The 15,735-nt window shown below is 59.4% G+C and overlaps 1 protein-coding gene across 1 annotated transcript in view; it reads right to left on the bottom strand.

Annotated features, from left to right (window-relative positions):
• Window positions 1-15,735, bottom strand: part of LOC111149787 (neurexin 2) — a 96,328-nt gene that overhangs the window by 69,390 nt on the left and 11,203 nt on the right. The window contains 4 exon segments of the mRNA XM_022507049.1: window positions 2,985-3,286; window positions 7,584-7,655; window positions 9,897-9,926; window positions 14,781-14,798. Of these exon segments, the coding sequence (XP_022362757.1) occupies window positions 2,985-3,286; window positions 7,584-7,655; window positions 9,897-9,926; window positions 14,781-14,798 (422 nt within the window).

Genomic DNA, 15,735 nt, shown 5'->3' with positions numbered 1-15,735 from the left:
TCCAAAATCGGCCTCAGTAGAGCGCCTGACAAACCAGGAAAACCGCTTGGAAAACAACTACAAACGCACTTTAGCTGCTGGTTTTAAGCCCTCAAGGAGCAGACTCCCCCCCCCCCAATAGAGAAAAGAAATTAACACAGATATTGACCACGCGTAAGGAACATGATGACGGGCTGGAACACAGTGTCTCATCCGCAGTGTCTCCCCAGGGGGCCTGAGGGGACACACTGTCCTTGGTTGAGAGCCTCACAGGACCCAGGATCTTGGCTGAGAAGCCCTGAGAAAACAGGCAGGGACTCGGAGGGCCTGGTAAGGATGGACTTGGCCATAGGCTGGGTCTTGAGTGGGGACAGTGGGGACAGTGAGTCCAGAGCACAAGCCCGAGGCTGACCTACTCAGGAACCGTCACAATGACCGAAACGGGACTGCACCTCGAATGTAAGCATGTGGATCCTTCCAGAAACCCTTCCTAAAGAACACCTCAATCCAGATCTTTACCAGACACCTTCTTTGGCCCTGAAGGCCTGGGCTTGGGTCACCACAACCGGACTCTGCTCGGACTCGTCATAAAAGAGACCAGGGGAAGGGGCACCTGGGGGCCTCAGTCAGTTAAGCGTCCGAGTCTTGATTTCAGTTCAGGTCATGATCTCAGGATCCTGAGATCAAGCCCCATGTTGGGCTCCGTGCTCAGCCGGGAATCTGCTTGAGATTCTCTCTCCCCTTCTCCCTCTGCCCCTCCTCCCACCCAGGCTTGCTCTCTCACTCTCAAAAAAAATAAATAAATCTTAAAAAAAAAAAGAAGAAGAAGAAGAAGAAGAAGAAAAGAAAGAGAAAAAGCCGGGGAAGTGATTTCTAGCAGTTAGCAGCTTGAACCCCCAACTCTGGGAGCCCCAAAAAGAGGCCACCATGGGTCACTGTCTCCGCTCGGTGCTGCTGGGGCCAGGCCTCCCCCGCCTCCCCCAGCCTCCTCTCAGTGACTCCAAGTTTCCAGAACTTTTAAGGTCCCTGCTGCTCCCTGGCATGGGCATAGCTTTGCTCTGTCACTTTCAACAGATTCATCCTGTGTCCCCAGGAGCCAGAGGGCTGGCAGGGCACAGACTGCCTTTTTCCCCTCTGCACCCACCGTGGATGCATGATGTGTTTGTTGACCAGCGACATGTGGATAGGGACCCTGGGCTTGCAGCATGTTCCCAGAGGTCAGTACCAGGTGACAGTCCTGGTCCCTCGAAGGGAGAGTCATCGAGAAGCACTAAAGCAACGCCCCTTCCACCCTGCAGGTGCCACACATATGGCACCTACGAGTAGGACAAATGCACAGGACACACTCAGGTGTGCTCAGACAATAGTGACAACATAAGACCGCCCTCCAACGGGGTCAGAGAACAAGGTGACATGAAACAAGGCACTGCCCTGAGGAGGGTCCCCCCAAGCTTGGTACCCCTCAGAGCACAGGGAGCATGAAGAAGAGGCACATGGGTAGGAGCCCCGCAGCCACGGGGAGCAGCAGGCTGGAGAAAGAGCCCCAGGATTAGTCACAGAGACCTCCCAGCAAGGGGGAAGATGCCAAAGGAGGAGCCCCCATGCGGTCATCCCCCAGCGGTGGCGAAGAACAGGTAGGAAGAGCACGAGGTCAGCCGGGATTCCCATGCCTGTGGAGGATCCTGTCCGGGAGACAGCGGGGAGAAGGAGCATGGGGAGGACCATCAGGAGAGGCGGCGGAAGGCGAGTGGCCTCGAGGTTGGAACTAGGAAGGACAGAGACGATACCTAGCAAGAGGAGGCCTAACCCAGCAGCGGTGAAGCACCTCCTGGGACAGAGACGTCCATGTCCCTGGTGGCCCTCAGCCTGCTGGAAACAGCTGGAAGAGCTTCCCCGCCACTCGCTGCGAGAGAAAGCGGTGGGTCTGAGAGAAGAGGACCAGCAGAAGCCCGGGCCCCCGGCCTCTGCCCAAGTGCACAGAGAGAAGAGTCAGGAGGTATAGACGGGTGTCGCTGGAGGCACGGTGGCTGCGCTGGCAGAGGAAGAGGGGTCTGGATGGGAGGCTGCTTAAGGCAAGAAGTTGCCAGGGCCGGAAGCAAACGGAGGATGAGGGGAGTGGGGGTCAAGCAGAAGCCCGGCCAGAGAGATGGCCTGACCCACCGTGGCCATCCTGGGCCTTAGAAGTCAGTGGCACAGAGGCCACCTGGAGGACTCTAGAGCTGCTGCCCCTGCTGGCGGACCATCTGGGAGCAGCTGCAGAGAAGAATCTGGTCCTTCCTGCGGGGTCTCCTCTGGGTTCCTGCAAGGGGCCTGGAGACCACGGAAAGGCCACCACGGGCTGCTGGGCCTTCCCAGGAGGGACAAGGAGAAATAAGTGTGCAGCCCTGGAGGAGAGGCGAGGCCAAGCACGCCCAGCAGTCCTGCTCTCCCTCACACCTGCCGCACCTTTACCCTGCCCAGACCCCATCCCTGCCTTGCCCTGGAAAGGCCCCGCCAGTGGGCAGGCCACACTCTGTTCCCACACTTACATCGGTGCCCTTCTGCCCTAGAGTCAGGGAACCCACAGCTACCAGGCCAGAACCTTTCCACGGGCTCCCAGGGCCCACCCACCCAGGCTCTACGCCCTCCCTGAAATTGTTCTCCTGCCAGGTCACCTGACTTTTTAACCCTGGGGGCCCTTAAAAGCCTAGCATCGGACACCATTGAGAGCCAGGCCCCTCCCCTTCCCTCGGGCCCCACCCCAGGCAGCTCTGCAGCCTCCTCTACGCTCCCCTTCCTGGGCTCGCAACCTGCCCGCCGCCCCCGCCGCTGCCCTCGCACCAGAAGCCTGGAACTTCTCCCGAACCACACCTCTTGGGCGGGGCCTTGATGCCTTACCACCCCACCCCACCCCCCTCCACGCCCCTCCACGCCCCTCCACGCAGGCCGCCCCCCTGCGTTGCACTCCGGTCCACCCCAGCACAGCTGCCACCCCCCCACCCCCGCCTCCTTCTCGCTCCCCCTACCTGGCGCAGGTTTCGGGTGACCCGGACGTCGTGCCAGGCGTTGTCGTTGAACTTGCCGTTGACGGGTTCCACGAGGGCCTCGAAGGCTCCTGAGCCCAGGTTGATGACCAGCCAGACAGCCCCAGACTTGAGGGACAGGTTGACGTAGTCGGCCGACTTGCCGGTGTGCAGCATCAGCCCGTTGCGCTGCAGGGTGCGGAAGGCCAGCGTGATCTCGTCGGTGCTGCTCTGGATCGGGTTGTGCGACAGGTCGTAGCAGAAGAACTCGTTGCCTTTGAAGGTCGCCACAAACTCCTCCTTGCCTGGATGCCGCGGCGTGGGGAAACGGGAGAGGCTGAGCGGGACCTGCCGCTGCCCCTCCAGCAGCCAGGGGCACAGGTCCTGGGCACCAGAGGGAGCCCGGCAGCTCCCTCTGCAAGTGTCAGGCCCTCTTCCGTCCCCACCCTCCGCCCGTCCACCCTCCCTCTGGACACGGACGTTTTGACTGTCAGAAGTCGCCTTCGCCTGTGTCCATGGCCAAAGCGGGAGGCTGCTAAGCGGCGCTCACACGGACAGCTGACAATTTAGCTGCCACAAGCCTGGGCAAAGCAGACGTTTGCACTCTCCCCGCACCCATCCCCATCCCCAGCCAGTCCTCCTTCGGCCACTTCCCTGAACCAAGGGATGCTGGAGCGTCTCCCTTAAGACTGGGGCGCTGAGGGTCTCCTGATGGCAGCCCGCCTCCTCCCGCCCCTGCCTCTTCTCTGCTGATGGTCATTCTCAGGGCCCGGGGCAGTTTCGGGCCTCACGTGGTGGGGATTGGCCCAGCAGGCCTGGTGGGCAGCAGGGAGCAGAAGAGGAGGCTGGGGAACGGTGGGGTGGGGTAAGACGGAGGGAAGACACACGGGAGGACAATGCAGGTGACGGCGATAGGCACGAGGGCGCTGAGGGCCACCAGGTGGGGCTTACACAGGTGACCACAGGCCGGCCACCAGGCCAGCCCCTGGCCACTCCAACCTGAGAGGACAGTGCAGATGGGCCCTAGGCCGAGAGCCTCTGAGGGGCCCCAGAGGGCAGGGGTAGGACTCCTGAGTGCCAGCAGATGGTTCTGGGTCTTGGGCACATGTGCGTGCGTTTGCATGTGTGCGTGTGTAAGCACCCTGCGCAGGGCTCCCTCCAAAGGCACTTTTCAAGCAGAAGCAAAATAACACTTGGGAGACCTTAGGGATTTGTAGCATCTGTAAGTGGGTGACAAGTGATAGGACGACAGCCGTGTGGAGAGATGTTGAGGGTCCCAGCCCCACACCGCCACAAGCTAGAGCTTGTGGAGGAGGAAGAGGAGGGGAGGTGGAGTCAGGGCAAAGCAGAGGACCCGAACGAAGACAGGGACTCGCTTCTGCCAACACTGGGCACTGCAGAGCTCATCTGGCTCACCTCCCAGTATGGGTTGGGGTGGGGATGGCCGGCCTCAGGCCCTCATGGAGAGCAGGGTCCTCAACCCAGGCTGCCAGGCCCAGGAAGGAGCAGGGCACAATGCCAGGCGCACGAACAGCCCTCAGAGGACACCTGCGCCCCTGTGAGCCCGGCCACAGTAGCAGCACCACGTGTGGGAGCGGCCGTGACCCGGGTGCGCTTTCCGCCGTCGCCCCTCCCCCGCACACAACAGCCCCGCTTCTCTCCCTCCGGGCGCAGTGCCTGGAGACTCCGTCCTCACTGCCTCCGGATGCCAAGGCACCAGCTGCTGCCCCAGAGCCTGGCACTGCGCTCGTTGCAGCTGGCAAGGCCCGGTTTCCTGAGGCCACGGGGCCGTGGAGCTGGTGGGGGCAGGAGCAACACGGGGACAGTCGGAACCCCGCTCTGCCTACCTCCGGGCTCCAGCGAGAAGGGCCAGGAAATGAAGGAGAGCCAGGCAGAGACAGGAAGGGGACATGGGGAAGAAGGGCGACGCAGAGGGGAACCACAGAGAGGGGGAGAGATGGCCACAGGGGGCAGAAGGGACATGGAGCCAGCTCAGAGCGAGGACGCAGCAAGAGGTGACAGAGCAAAGCAGCCTGGTTAAAGACGAGCCGCAAGCCGAGGGGGGGACAGGTGAGGGGGACGGAGTGGGACCAGCAAGGAAAGGGGGACAGGGGCCTCTAGGGAATGGAAGCCAAGGCTTTCTCAGGGCCTGGGTGTTTCCATAGCAACCAGGCCTGCTGCCCAAGTCTGGGCAGAGCCAGGGGGCTCAAGGACTGGAGAAGGGGATGTGTGTGACCTTGGGTTTGCCACACGCACCAGTCCATCCCAGAAGCCCTCCCCTCCCGTTCCCTCACCTTCACTGCAGTCAAAGGAACTATCATTAAAGGGACAGCAAACAGAAAGAAAGAAGAAAGCCATCACGTGAAGAAGTGATGGGGGCAGAACAAAAGAGAACGGAGAGGAGGCCCCGGGGCTGGACCACGGCTGCCAAGGCGAAACGAAGAAACAAGGCCATTCCTCGATTCCTCTGGGCTCTGCCTCGGATCTCCTAGGAGAGGAGGCAAAGCCAGCCATGGAGTCGGAGGAGTCTCCGTGTTCTCCGATTAAGCCCAGAGATGGACAGAGGCTTGGAGCCACCAGAGAGAGTGGGAAAGAATTGGAAAAGAGGGAGAAAGGAGGTGAGCGAATGTGAACCAGAGAGCCCAAGGTTGGCGGGAAGGACAGAGCAGACCCGGAATGGGGAGGAGGCCAGCAGCACCTAAGGGATTGACGGGGGGTCTCTGTGGCTGTAAGGGTGCCCAGGGTGCTCAGGGGGCTGCAAACTGGACCTGGGAGGAGCCAGACCCAAAGCGCCAGGGGGTACTCTTCCCCACCACCACCCTCAGACCCTGGGTGGGGGGAGGCTACAGCTCCCAGGGGCCTTGAAGAAACATTGGCAGCTCCTGATGTCCCACCCCCACCCTGGCTCCAGAAGAGGGACCAGGGCTGATCTGTGTTCACCTCCCATGGTCAGGGAGTGGGGAGCCCCACAAGTGTCTCCAGTTACACTACACAAGGCAGCTAGAGACCCATCGTTAGGCTCCTGGAGTTCTAAGGGCCGTGAGAGACAGAGCACCTGCCTCCCTTCCAGGCCCAGCTCGAGGCCCTCCTCTGGGAAGGTCTCCAGCCCTCCTTCGCCCCTCCCTCCTCTCCAGCGCTACAGCTGTCTGTTCTGCTCATTTGGCACTTACTGCCTAGTAACCTCTTATACTGCTCCCTCGAGAGGAAGTGTGATGTGAAAAAGAAGACCTGGGCACTCATGCTGGCTCTCCCACCAGCTTGGTGACCTTGACCAAGAGGCCAATCTCTAAGCCCCAGCTTCCTCCTCTGGGCAAAGGGGCTGACCATCGGCCTGCCTCACAGGCTGCTGTGGCATCTAGAAGGAGAACAGCTGGGATGAAGCTTCGTAAACTGTGACCTATTCCACTAATAAATGACGCTTGCACTGATGTGTAACTTTGTGTGTGTGTGAGTGTGCACGCGCGCGCGCACGCATGGTGCCTCTCTCTAGATGAACGAATACGTTAACTCCTCTTGGACAAAGTCTGCACTTTTCAGACACTTTGCATGGACTACACTTTTTTGTAGTTACTTGTTAGAATGTCAATGAGCCCCTGGAGAACAGAGACCGTTTACCCATTTCAAATAAAGTCACGGAGCTCATGCTAGGAGCTGTGTGAAGCCTTGGGGGTGTACAGGTGAAAACACCCCAGCCCTGCCCTGGGGGTGGGTGGGCAGGGGCTCAGTCTGGGGAGAAGGGGAGGCTAACAGGGGAAACAAGGAAGATAAAATGGAGGCACCGAGCAGCGTGTGGATTTGCTTGCAGAGTTCAGGGGAGACCGCTGGGGTGGAGGGCCCGGCCACTTTTTCAAAAAGATTCAGTATCAGAGAGATACTGAATAGTCGGGAAGAAGGCAGGGGGGGCAGAAAGCCAAGCCAACAGCACTCACGGCGCATACAAAGGAGCACAGACGGATCCAGGATCGGGACCTGATAGGCCCGGGGCTTGGCACCCAGCGAGCTCCTTGTGGGCTGCTAGACTGCCCCCACCCCAAATTCCTTAGGAAAGAGGACCTCTTACGGGAGGCAGCCTCAGAGCAGAAAAAGTCATTGAGAACCTGGACAGCCCCAAGACGGACTGAGAGGCCACGAGCCGGCTGCAGGGGCTCGGGCAAGCGTCACGTTTCGCATCTGTAAGCCCAGGGTGGCAAGGCCATCCACAAAGGGAAGTGAAGGCTCATTTAGGGGATACACACATACTACAGAGGCCGCGTCTCCTAACCAGAATCCCCCTGGGCTGCTGGCATCTAGCAGGCTTCCAGAATTTGGTGGTTCAATGGGGGAGGTGCCCTGCTTCTTTACCCTACTTCCCAGATACTTTCTAGGGATGGGCTTGAACATCTGTCACCAAAAGACATGCGTGTTCTAGAAAAAGGTCATTAGGACAACTGGGATTTGTGGCCCTTCACACAAGGACAGGTCCCAGGGACGCAGGCCCAGCCATCGCCAGGGACCTCAGAGGGGGGACAAAGGGATACACCTTTGCTGACTCATCTGTCCCCCCAAGAAGTGCAGTTAGCCTGCAAGGGGGCTGGGCTCTCTGGGGACTGTGGAGTCACTGACCTTTCGTTGGCTGGTGCACATCGCTGGCTCCTCCTCTCCCGGCCCCCCCCTCGGAGAACAGTAAGGACCCTACTGGAGAAGCAGAATTGGGGAATCAGGCACAGGGGGCTACCCAGCCAGTCCCACCCCAGCCTTGAGGTGACAGAAGGCCCTCTCCAGGGTCAAGGTCCTGCTTGGAGGTACAGGTGGGGCAGGGGGTGCTGTTCTGGGGACTCACTACCTTCAGGGCCAGATGACAAATCCAACAGGCCCGCAGAGCCCATGAGAATCACAGCCACCAACTTCTGCCCTTGGCCCAGGGCTGGGGAGACTGCAGGAGAAGGGGCCCTGATGGTTCAGAAGCTCCTTCTTCCCAAGAACATGCACACAGGCCAGCCCTCGGGACCCTAAGCCTCCACTTCCAGATGCCTGCTCACTCGCCTCCCCACTCTGCTTCTTCTGGAACCTTCTCTGCTAGGCGGGAGTTCATGCTTCTCACTCCTCCAAAAGCCTGACACAGGCGCCCTCCTCCCAGACCGTCCTGATTCATGCACCAAAGGCCTCTCATGTTCTTGGCCTGTCCTCGAGGCAAATCTGGTTCTCCATCTACACCTGGTTCACTTAGTGGTGAGCGTTCCTGATGTCCCCTCTGTCCCCTGCTTTGCCAATTAGATCACGGGGCTTCCCAGGGCCAGGGCCATGGTTGCTGTCATGGTCTTCTGCAGGGCTAGGCACACCAAGAGAGGCTCTGCCTGGCCGGAGTTTATCACGTATGTAGGGAAGGCCTTTCTCAGGGCTGACTTCCCACTTCCTCCCACGCGGCCCATCAAACCACCAGGCCTCCTCTCCAAAGCCCCCGCAGACACATGTTATCACATCTGGGTTCCAGGCTGGCTTGAGCTCCCCACCCAACCCTGCCAGGCACTCGGGCACTCAACGCCTGGCTCTCGGACCCCCACAGCTACTGCCAGAGCCATTGGGAGGGCTGGAGAATGGAGTTTAAAAGTCTGTGTCTGGGCCCTTATTCCATCTCAACCCCAAATCCCCACAAGCAAAGCTGGAATCCCACCTGGGTTGTGGACCTGTCAGGGGAGGGGGACAGAGGAGCGGGGGGCAGGGGAGCGGGGCACTGGTTCCTTTGGGCTTCATCTATGACAAGGTGCACCCTCTCTGGACACCAACAGACCCAGAACAGGCAATGAGAGGCAAGAAGGATGTGAGTGAAACTCCCCGGTCCCGACTACTCCCGCGGGATGTCCCCTTGTCCCACCGTTTTTGCCAAAATTTCGCATCCCTGCAAGAATCCCAGACCCCTACCTTCCCAGACCTAAATCCATCCCAAATTCCAGAGCAGAGCCTCTCCCCACAGTCCAGTCTTCGTCCCCTAGGCCTCTCCTGCCTACAGGCTAAAAAGCCCCCCTCTATGGGAGAGGAGCCCTGGCAGAGGATCCCCCTGGGCATGGGGAGCAATGATTAAGGGTCTGGAACACCTGAGCTCAAGAATCAGGGACCGGGAGACCCTGGAGAGCTCAGCGCTGAGGGGGGGCGGCGGGGATCAGAGTCAGGTTTGCTCAATGCCCCGGGCTTTTAAAGATGGTAGGGACTTGGTAGGGAGGGGAGGCTAAAAATAGAGAAGCAGCCCCAATGTTACCACCAACTAAAGGCCGTCTAATCACTAACAAATCGCCACATCCCTCTGTGCCTGACTGTCCTCCTCTGTCAAACAGGGTCAAGAGATGCTGGTGAGGGCAGATGGCAGGACAGCTGTGCCAAGAGGGGGTCCCACACCTCCAGCCCCCTGCCTCTCCCCGCTTCGCAGCCACTGTGGACAGAGGGGACACCATGCAGCAGCGGGGGGGGGGGCAGCGAGGCTGCCTAGAAGCCTCTGCCTCAGGCCCCTGCTTTTCTCCTTGTACTTGGGTCCACAGAAAAGAAAGAATGATCAGAATGAGTGGAAGGAAATAAAACACCATCATGAGGAGGGAAAAAGAAGATACAGTACCAGGAAAACGCAAAAGGGTGACTGGAGACAGCGGCAGGAGTTTTAACATCTCTTGATGTCAGAAACCAAGGTGAGATGAGGGCGGATGGAGTGCGGCAGGGAGGGCGGGGGGGGGGAGAGCACAGCCGGGGGTCAGCCCCGCCCCCACCCCAGCGCCCCAGTCACGGAACACAGAGAGGACAGAGGCAGCGGGCGGGAAGGGCGGGAAAGGCAGGAAGGTGGTGGGACAGGTGGAGCCTGGGAGAGGGGGGCAGGGAGAGGAACAGAAAATCCAGTCGCAGGTTGGGGGCAATCCAATCCAATCCAATCCAAACCAGAACTTCAAACCATACCTTCGCTGTTTAACGTCAGGTGAGCCGGACCTTGGAAAGGGGAAGGGGAGAAAGAAAGAAAGGAAAAAAAAAAAAAAAAGGAGAAAAAAGAAAGAAAAGGGGAAAGAAACAAAGAAAACACGAGTCATCAAAATCAGCCAGAGAGAGGGGAGAAAAAAGCTCTTGCTGCCACAATTTAAAAACCCTTTTTAACTTGTGACAGGCATCGAGGGGAAAGCCCCCAGCCCCGGAAGCTGAGGAGAGGGGCCCCGATGCCGGAAACAGGGTGGAGGGCATGAGGGGGGGGACAGAGAGAGACAGAAAGCGAGTGAGAGAGGGGGCTCCAGAGGGGGTGAGGGGGTACAGGCAGAACCAGAGGAAGGGTCGGGGCAGGGAGTCACTGCAAGGGGGGAGAGAATTTGGTTTCTTTTTTTTCTTCTTGCCGGAAAAAAAAAAGGAAAAGGAGGAGAAGCATGAGGCTGGGAGGGCTGCTTTTTCCTTTTTCTTTTTTTCTTTTTTTTTTTCTTCCGGGAGGCGGAGAGAAAAAAAAACAGTCAACGAGAAAAAACGATTCGGATGGAAGAGAAAATAAGACACGACACAAAAATCAAAGCCACCTGGAGAGAGAGAGAGTGTCCTGTTAGCGCGGGATTAAGTGGACAGGGGCGACCTCCAACCCCACCCTACCTCCACCCCACGACCTCACCCCTGTGAGTCTGGCACAGAAGGGGGAGGGGGGGCGTGTGGGGCCTGGGCCTAGAAGGACTCTCCCACCAAAGTGGGCTTTGCAAAGGCTTCTGTCCAGCCCCAGTCCTCCCAGATGCCCACCTCCCCAACAACCTCCACACTGATCGCTGTGCTCCTGGACTCTACAAGGAAAGCGAGGCCCAGGAGGACAACGTTAGAGCAGAAGCAGATCGGAGGATGGGAAAAGCTGGAGCAGAGGGCTTGAGCTTGGATCCTTCCACAAGCAGAGCTAGGAGACTGGGGCCCACACTCTGGGACAGCCAAGGCCTGTGGGCAGGAGGTCTGGCTCTCTGAGAGGTCAGAATTACTCTATGGACCCCCTTTCTCTGGCCCAGACCTCCCTGAGATGAGCCAGAAGCTGAATTTTGAAAATGGAAAACAGAAGTCCTAGCTCCAAGACTCAAGGCAAGATGGGCTGGGACTTTTTTCCACCGTTACCTCAGCCCCTTGGAAAACCCTCATCAGCCCTGACCCAGGACTTCCTAAACCTTAGGTGGGAAAGAGTCTGGCCAAGTGGACCAGCACCCTAGTCCTGGGAAGACACCAGCCACGGAAAGCCCTCCCCGAACTGAGGCTGGCAGCCCCAGGTCCACAGCGAAGCCGAAGCCCCAGGCTTCCTTGACATGACCAGCCAGGCCCTCCCTCTCCCGGGACCCTGCATCCCAGGTCTCTAGCCAAAAGGGCGGGGAAGGAAGAGTCCTTGGATACCTGGAAACCATCCCAGTGCTTTGGCAATGAGAGGGTGGCCCTCGGGACAAAAAGTCAGGCCAGAGTGGGATTATCAAGGTAAAGATCTCCAGGGGCCAGGAAGGGAGTGGCCAGGGGCCAAAGGCCTGGACCCTGTGGAAAATGTGGGCAGAGGTTCACGTCGCCCCCTTCTCCTCTCTCTGGGGAAAGGCATGGGTCTCCCCCTACCTCTGCAGCTCAGGCCAACTGGGGGAGGGGACCATCCCTCCTGCATCGAAAGGGCTGCATCAGAAGAGAACAGCTCTTGGGAAGACGAAGGTTTTAGCCACAAAAGTGGGGAGGACCAAGCATTTGGACTGAGTCTTATTCTTGGCTCTGAGTGCCCCCCACGAACTTTCCCCAAGGTCTCCCAGCATTTTCTTCCAAACCCCCTAAACCCAAGAGCCAGACCCAGAGCCCTAAACCTTCTCCCAACTCTTCCAGGCAGAAATAGCCTTGCCTGTGGCCTCCCATTCTTGGAAATCCAGGCGCAGGGGCTAGAGGCCCTAGGACGGGCCCTCTGTCCCCCCTGCAGGCCTGCGCCGCTGCGTGGGGTGGGGTGGGGTGGGGACGGAGCCAAGTCTCTCCCCTCGCAGACCCTTCCACTGCCCAGCTCCCAGGCAGCCTCATTAGCATGCGGCACTTTCCCTCCGTCGCCACGGCAACCAGCTGCTCAGCTCCCTCAGGCGTGACAGCACCAGCCATCTTGGGGAAGGGGAGGCCTGTTCCCTGCCCTGTCTACCCCCTGGCTCCAGCCAGCCTGGCCTGCGGGTGCACCCCCTCAAAGCCTCCGTCTCCTCAGTCCCCGCCCCCGTCCCCCAGGCCTGAAATCTCCGCTCCTTCCTCGTGCCCAGCAGGCCGGGGTGAGCCCTCCCCACGTCCACCTGTGGCATTGGCCCCTCCTCCCACCCCCTGGAGAAGAGGCCGGCAGTGATGGATGGCATTACCAAGGGCCCTTTCCTAGGACACTTTATCTGGCTGCTTCTGGGTCTTCTCTCCCTGTTACCAGAGGCTGGGGAGGACAGAGGAGGGGCTGTCAGGGGCTGGGGAGCTGGTTGGCTGGGTTCCTGGGAGAAGGCCAGGATGAGGGCACAGCATTGAGGGACGGGGAAAGAGGGTGAAGGCGGCACAGAGGTCTCTAAGATCTCAGCGGCCGAGTCCAGAGCACTGCGCCCCAGAGGAGGCCCCAGCCCACCCCAGCCCCCCAAAATCACCCCTAGTCTCACTCCCTGCCCTTGTACCAGAAGCCCAAGATGACCCAAGAAGAAAGATGGCGACGGGGAACAAGATTGAGAGACACACAAGCAGACACGTCACAGATAGACACACAGATTCGTCACCCCCTGGGTGTGTTACACACACACACACACTGACACGCAGACACACACACTGCCTCTTCCAAACCAGCAGGCCAGCATGCCGCCCCCAAGAAATGGGTCAGTGGCATCCAAAGGGGCTCATTCTCCACTTGTCCCCAAGCCCAGCTTCCCTTCTTGTTCCTGTCTATCCTGCTTGCTTGGAGAAGAACTGACGGTCCCTCTCCTGTCCCTCCTGGCTCAGTCACCTCTCTCCAGCGCCCTCCTGCTTTCTTCTTTGGCCTGGCTGTTTCCCCTCCCTGAGTTCTCTCCTCTCTGTCCCTCCCTCCACTTCTTCTTCCGGCCTCTACTTACCCCCCTCTTTCCTGCCACCTCTCTGCCCCTGTCTTCCTCCCCACAAGCCTCCCCCTTCAGGCTCGTTCCCGTCCCCTCTCTCTCCTTCCATCTCTCCCTTTGTTCCGGAGGAGACATGACATCAAGAGCAAGTAAAAGTCACATCAGCCCTAAATCTTATCTCCAGCCCTCAGACGGCTGCGTCCACACGACACACAGACTCCCTCTCTCACGCACACGGAGGTAAACACTGACACACAGAGAGGCAGACACAGACGCAGACACGCCTACAGAGACACACAGAGATGCGGACCACGCCACAGAAGGCACGAGGACAGGCGTGCACGCACCTACACACACACTCAGGCACGAGCACAAGAGCATAGAGGGACAGACGTGCACAAAGGCACACGGGCACAACCAGGCAGCCGAGCCCAAGGAGCACATGTGCACACAGCTACACACAGTCTCTCTCTCACTCCCTCTCTCTCTCGCACACACACATACACACACACACACACACACACACACACACACACACACACACACAGGTGGGTGCCTGCCTGCCATGACCAGGGGAAACGAAGCCACTCAGGGAAAAGAGACATCAGTAAGAGACAAGCCAAACCATGGACTCCACAAGGAAAAATAGATTCCAGCCCACACTCCGGCCAAAAGCCCTCCCCTTCTTTCCCAGCTGGGACTCCCCCATCCTGAGTGCTGTCCTCCTACCCTTCCCCTGCCAGGGCCCAGGCCCAGGGAGCTTCCGGCCTACGTAGAGTCGCGGTATCCCTCCCACTCTCCCGCCCTCTTCCTGCTTCTCCAGGAAAAGAACATGGGACAGGTTTGGGGACCGGATCCCACCTCCCGCCCACCTTGCTGCCTGCCTTCTTCCTGGTGGCTGTGTGAGCTCCCCTGCCACCCAGCCTCCACACCTGACCAGCCCACCGAGTCTTCCCGTCTCCCGTGCACCCCAGAAGAGGACAAGGAGCAGGGCACACCGACGCAAGAGGGGACAGTTCAGAGACTGACAGGAGCCCAGAGAGAGCCTGGGGAAAGACAGAGACAGAGGAAGAGATCCAGAGATGGAGCCCTGGAGAAAAGAAAGGTTAAGACAGAAACCAGAGAGAGAGAGAGAGAGAGCGAGAGAGAGAAAAGAAAGGCAGACGAAACAGAGGACAGGGAAGGAATGGACAGAGGGACTCCAAAGAGGGGCAGCCTCCGGGCCTAGTGCTGGCCCTCGGCCGGGGCCCAGAGAAGAAGCAGACCACCCCTGCCGTCCAGCCCAGGTGTCAGAGCGGAGAAGCTGCTACCCACCTACACCCACGCACCCGGGGACACGGCCCCCCACCCTCTGCCTGCCTCCTCCAGACTCAGAGCGGACCCCACCCAAGCAGCCCCAAGACCCCAGCTGCATGGCCCTCATACACTCCCCCCACTGGGCTGGCCAAGAGTGTCTCCTCACTCCCTCTGGGCACTTAAGCTCCTCCAGCCCTATCCCTTCGTCCTCGCTCCCATCTCCTTCCTAAAGAGGACATGCCAGGCGGCACACTGGCCCTTGGAAAGGCCTGCTCTCTGTCCGGCAGTTCTCCCCAGCAAACCAATAAAGAAGGAACAGGTGAGAAGTAGGGCCGAGGCAGCCCGAGGACCCCCAGACATCCTTCCCCTAGGGGTTCCCCAAACATGGGCAGGAGAGGGAGCCCTCCAGGGGCCAACGACATCCCCTCACAGAGGACCCCGCGGTGATTGACCACCGCCCCAAAGACGAGAAAGCATTACTCACCTTCCATGGGGTGCTCCTCTGTAGGCCGGCGAGGTTCAGGAAAGGGCAAGGCAGAGAGAGAGAAGAAAGGACAGCTGGTTAGTGGGGGTACCAAGGACAGGGCTCCCCGGGGGGGTGAGGAGTTCAAGGTCCCTGAGCCCCACCAAGGCTGAAAGGGGACAGACACGGAGCGGCCATCTGAGTCAAGGCCTCACACACAGGGTCACTCAGTCCAGGAGGCCCTACATCTCATGTTACATTTCAGGAGACTGAGGCCCAGGGCAGGGAAGTGACCCTCAAGGTCACACAGATACTCGGGAGGCAGAGCCTGGAGTGGCAGGCAGGCAGGCTTGCCTCTCCCGAGCACGCTCCTCCCCTTCATTCCACGGTGCCTCGGAGACAGATGGGGACACGCTCACACAGGGCTTACCCGAGACACACTCACACTCGGTGACACACTGACACACATAGGCGCTCAGCGATCCAGAGACATGTGTCATCTCTCACGCAACCCACACTTGAAGCCTTTGCACACACGGATGCCACCACCCACCCCCCCACAACACCCCACCCCCAGGGGAGAAAAGTCATCCACACACAGTCAGAAGGTCAGAAAGCCCAGTTCTGCCTCAAAGTGCCGCGTGACTCCCATCCCATCCCAGTCACTGGACCTCTCTGAGCCACCTGTCCCTCCTCTGTAAAAATGAGGCGGGCGGACTCGAATCCTTCCAAGGCCCCTCTGGCTGCAGTTCTGTGATTCTAGGGGCGAGCAGCTGGGGGAGGTGATCAGAACACAGTGGGCCACACTGGACCCGTCCCTAAGTCCCACTGCAGCCTCTGGGTCGCCAGCCCTCACCTAGGGGCTCTGCCTGGGCCTGGGTCTTGACCCCAGTGGATCAAGAGAGGTTGGAGACAGTTCCTTCGAAGAAGCGACAACAGCCCAAGAAGGCCGGGCTCTGGTCTGCCCTGGGTGAGG

This window comes from Enhydra lutris, unplaced genomic scaffold (genome assembly GCF_002288905.1).
Source record: "Enhydra lutris kenyoni isolate GAN:26980312 unplaced genomic scaffold, ASM228890v2 scaffoldscaffold22, whole genome shotgun sequence".
NCBI lineage: Eukaryota > Metazoa > Chordata > Mammalia > Carnivora > Mustelidae > Enhydra > Enhydra lutris.
The sequence above is the reverse complement of the archived record's forward strand: the minus strand, read 5'-3'. Positions and strand labels throughout refer to the sequence as shown.